This window comes from Rhagoletis pomonella, unplaced genomic scaffold (genome assembly GCF_013731165.1).
Source record: "Rhagoletis pomonella isolate Grant_MI unplaced genomic scaffold, Rhpom_1.0 Rhpom_scaffold_00010, whole genome shotgun sequence".
In the NCBI taxonomy this organism is placed as follows: Eukaryota; Metazoa; Arthropoda; class Insecta; order Diptera; family Tephritidae; genus Rhagoletis; species Rhagoletis pomonella.
In genome coordinates, this window is record NW_023458564.1 from 18,941,530 (window position 1) to 18,946,090 (window position 4,561).

The 4,561-nt window shown below is 36.7% G+C and overlaps 1 protein-coding gene across 1 annotated transcript; it reads right to left on the bottom strand.

The window, feature by feature from the left end:
• Positions 1-610: 610 nt before the first annotated feature.
• LOC118746112 (protein FAM76A-like) lies at positions 611-4,117 on the bottom strand. Its single transcript, XM_036479890.1, has 6 exons — positions 3,854-4,117; positions 3,528-3,592; positions 3,339-3,452; positions 2,821-2,914; positions 2,051-2,500; positions 611-1,992 (listed from the first exon to the last, which is right to left on the bottom strand). The coding sequence occupies exons 1-6, from the start codon at positions 3,935-3,937 to the stop codon at positions 1,612-1,614; spliced, it is 1,188 nt and encodes a 395-aa protein (XP_036335783.1). The 5' UTR covers positions 3,938-4,117; the 3' UTR covers positions 611-1,611.
• Positions 4,118-4,561: the final 444 nt, after the last annotated feature.

The window sequence follows — 4,561 nt, forward strand, 5'->3', positions numbered from 1 at the left end:
TCTGCAAAAGGTGTTCAGCCCCCCTTCTTTGGCAACACAGAAAGGAGAATTCTACTGCCTGAGGGTTATAATCCCTAAGTGCGGCCGAAGGCCGCTTACGTAGAAAGGAATTCTACGCAAAAATACGTTTGTTAAAAAGAACATTTTTTTTTATAAAAACTTTTTTTTTTCTATTTTTAATTAACTTTTTATTCTTTATTCAAAATCCCCCCATATCTAATTTGGCATAATTTCTTTTATTAAAAAATCCCACGGTTTCTGTTAGTTGGGTCATATTCCACTTCAAACTGCTCAGTTTGCCTAAGAAAAATCCGTTTTTCCCCCTTTTTCAAACGGTTCCCTAGGTGCCTGTGGGAGGAGTCCAAGGGAGGGGTTCCCCTTTTTAGAAAGCGGCGACTGTCTCCTTTCTATTGGGGGGTGTTTTGGGGGCCCCGCCCCCTCCCACTCCGCCCCCCACCCAAAAAACGGTGTGAGTGGTACTAAACATTTCCCCTCATACCAATGACAGTATGGACATCAGCGTATAATTTGTTAGTGTAATTTTTTACTTATATACGGCCAACAACACCTTGTTAAATACGCCTTGGAACTAATAAACTTTAACGCTATGTCAATATCCAAGTTTTCTTTGTATGTTCTTTATTCAATTTAAGGGATTTCCACTTCACTTAAATAAGTTATCTGCTAAAAAAATGGTGCCACAAAGCTCACACAAGTTACAAAAAAAAAATGAAATTCGGGCAGGTTTTGCAATTCACTCCTGAATGAACCTCGACCCCTGCCAATTTGAATTCAAAGCGAACCTGACTCAAATTGATTCCGAAGTGAATTGCAGAACCTGCCGGAATATAAACTATTTGGAGGAATAAACTTTAAACTATTAAATGTGTTAATCATACGAAAGAACTATTAAAGTAAACTACAATTTAGGTAACAAAAGAAATATAAAATCTTACAGAAAATATTTTACTGGCAAAAATTTCAAAAATCAACATCCATGGCTTATGTATGATACATTTTCATTATCTAAATGAAAAACGTTGTGACAGCTTATTTTAAAGTTGTTTTTTCAAAAACTGATACGATTATTCCCGAAACCAAGGCGAATTAATATAAGGTGATAGCAGGAGTACAAAAACAAAAATTTACATGTATTTTGTTTTTGCTTTGGCGGCATAAACTGTCAAAATCTGTAAGTGTGTAGAAATTCAAAGAAAATTTTTCAGTTTGATATCAGAAGCCGTGCGGCGAAAACATACACAAAATCAGCTGAGCTAGTAACACCACCTTATATAAATTCGCCTTGCCCGAAACTGTAAAACAGCTCGATTGAGTGGAATAGATGTCAAAGATTGTATATGTTACCGGCCAAACCCCGGCCTTAGAGCAAACAAGTTTTTCCTAGGCTAAACGTCCAACGCGGAAACAAGTTTTTTTGAAGCGCGCACAAAGGCCGCCTACGCGGAAAGATGTTCCGCGCAAAAATACTAAGGCCCCGGATCTAGTTTAGCCTAGGCAAAACTAGTTTGTCCTAAGATCGAGTTTGGCCGGTACAATATATACTCGTAAAATTTTGTTGTAAAATTTAGCTAACATTTCGTTTTGTTACAATCAATTTGTAGATGGGCTATTCGAACCAGATCCAACACTCCCTTTTTCTTCCTGATCTTGTTCATTGTCACTCTTACTATCTTCTTTTTCCGTTTTCTCTTCTTTTATTTCCTTTTCTCGCTGTTGCTCTTCTTCGACAAGTTCATCTTTTGGAGAAAGGTTTTCTCGTTTTTCACGATCGCTCTGGCGCTCTTTGGCATTTGAACCTCCACTTGTGCCATTCTTCTTTGTGCTCTTCTTCACAGATGCTAATTCTTTCAATAAACTACTAACTTTTCGATTAAGATTCTCCACTTTCATTTCATGCAATCTGTCGACTTCCTTCAATTTGTTGCGCATTTCTATTTCTTTTTCGAAATTCTTGCCTTTTAGCTCTGTTAACTACAAGTAAAGCTTCAGAAAGTTAATATGAATGTTATTTTTAATGTGAATGTGTTACCAATTTGTCTTTTTCAAGTAATTCTTTGTCCTTTTGCTGAAGGCGTTTTTCCAGACTGGCAATACGTTCTTTTAAGTTAGTCATAGCCACTACATGATCAGCGGAATTTGGATCAATTGTGATAACTGCTGGGGCCGCTATAGAGCCCAGTCCGATTCCAGATCCATTACCACTGCCATTTCCGCCGCTTCCTCCAGTGCGTGACACTTTGTCGGAAAGATCTCCGCCTGAAGAAGCGATAGCTGCACTACTCCCTCCCCCAGCACCGCCACTGCTTCCTTTTACATCTGCAGATGGTCGGGATGATTTTTTTGCCGAATTCGTCGAACTATCTCTGTGTATTTTTTCATGTGGTCGTTTTTTCGCTGATATTCTGCCGTCCTGTTGAGCTTTTAAGAGAGCTCGCTTAAACGAATTTGTGCACAGCCAACAAAGCAATTTGCCGTTAATCTGTGAGAAAATACTTTCATAAGCTTGGTTTTACAAAACTGTGCGCTTAAGGCTACAAAACTATAAGTACATTTTAGCATTAGTTTACGAACGCACACATTTCTACACAAACTCTTGTACATTTTGCTTATGCGTATAGCCTAGATTTTAAGTAAAAGGCTTTGGACCGTAGTTATAGTCAAAATATGATTGTGACACATATGCACAAAACTTTTAATTAAAGTTTATAAGCTTTGGATTAAGTGTACTTTTTAAACGATATTATTTGTACATATAGGCATGTATTAACAATTTTAAGCCTTTGCCATTGCTTGTCTAACCTTTTTGTTCTCGTCGCGCTTATCGAAAGCACATCGCTGCTTGCATTCATCACATTGTATTGGTGGGCCGTATTTTGCTTCGTACGTTGCACATCTATCATTCATTGCATTTTACAGGCAAGGTACAGGAAAATTTATGGAACAGGAAAAAAAGAAGAAATGTTTGCGTTCATAAACGTTGCAATTTTAAAGGGGTTTTCAATATTCTACTTATAGACTACAATATTTAATAAACATTCAACAGCTAACGAATTTTCGTTGGTAAATTGCCGAACGTACAATATGAGAGAAGGTATACCTACATAAGTGAAATGATTTTACAATTTAGGAAATTTAATTAAATTTTTACAACTAAATATACCTGAGCAAGACGTTTATATTGAAAAGAAACACTGGCATGCATCAAACCCAAAATCACTTTGTATTTTGTGCATCCCTTATTGACTGATATCTTATAAAGCTTTACTTAAAATAAGTTGTATTATTCGACTGGCAAATAATGCTTATTAAATACTGACCTTATGCATTTAGAGCTTCCGAACGCCGCTACGATCTTGCAGCATTCACAGGCGTTGGGTTTGCCATACTTGTTGAGGCAGTGCTCACATTTCTTACAGGCACTCTGGGACTTTCTAGAAATTGAAAAACATCGCATATGCATTTGTGAGGAACAATTTACAATGTTATGGCGCCAATTAGCTACTTACGTTGTTGGTTGGAATTCGGTTCGACAATAAGTACATTTCACAATTGAGCTACTTCCCCGGCAATTCTGAAAAAAATATTAGATTTTAACACGTCTGAATAATTCTCACCAATTTACTTTACACATATACATGTTTTGTATATATGTATTTATATACAAATAAAAAATGCTACTTTCTCCTAAATATTTTTCGCAAAACTGCGCAGTTGCTTTGGAAGGCGTGAGGAATACCAACTTTGGCGTCAGATTTCGAATAAATTTATACTTAGTACTTAAAACATATTTGTTAATTTTTTGTTTTGTCATTGCAAAATGTTCTTTTTTTACCTTGCATAGCTGTTGGCCCGCAGACAATTCCTCGAATGGATGTCGCGAAAAACATTTGGAGCAAGCAAACAAAACAGAACTCATAATTTATCGCTACAATAACCCTTCCTTGTAATATGTATATATTTTCAACGTAAGTTGCACGGGCCTAGTCTTCGGCAAAGTTGCTTTGATATAATTCCACTCTCAAAAAGGACGCAAATTGCCAAATTTCTTGACAATGCGATTCCAAGTAAAATAAAAATGGCGAACAGTTTGATTGAATGACTGCAGTGTTGCCGTTGCTCCCGATTTCATTTAATTTTATAGGGCTTTCGCACAAGGCGATTTTTTAGGCAACTTTTGCATCGAACTCACACAGGGTTGCACGAAAAAATAAAATTAATTGTTAAAAATAGCAAAATATAAAAAATTATGAAAATATTCGCCATAAAAGGGCCTCTGATTTGTTTAACTTTGCATTCTACTTTGTTGAACGGCCTTTCAACTAATCGCTTTCAACAAAGTTGGTCGCCAGCCAACGCCATTCAACTTTTTTTTCGTGCAACCCTGCGTGAGTTGAACGCAAAAGTTAAACGCAAGGCGAATTTATACAAGGTGGTGTTGATCATGAACCAAAAATACAAAATCACGCCATCTTCTTAGTAGCCCGTTGTAATCCCATTTAGGAAAAAAGTTGAGCGACTTTGACATTAGCCGTTTGTTTAC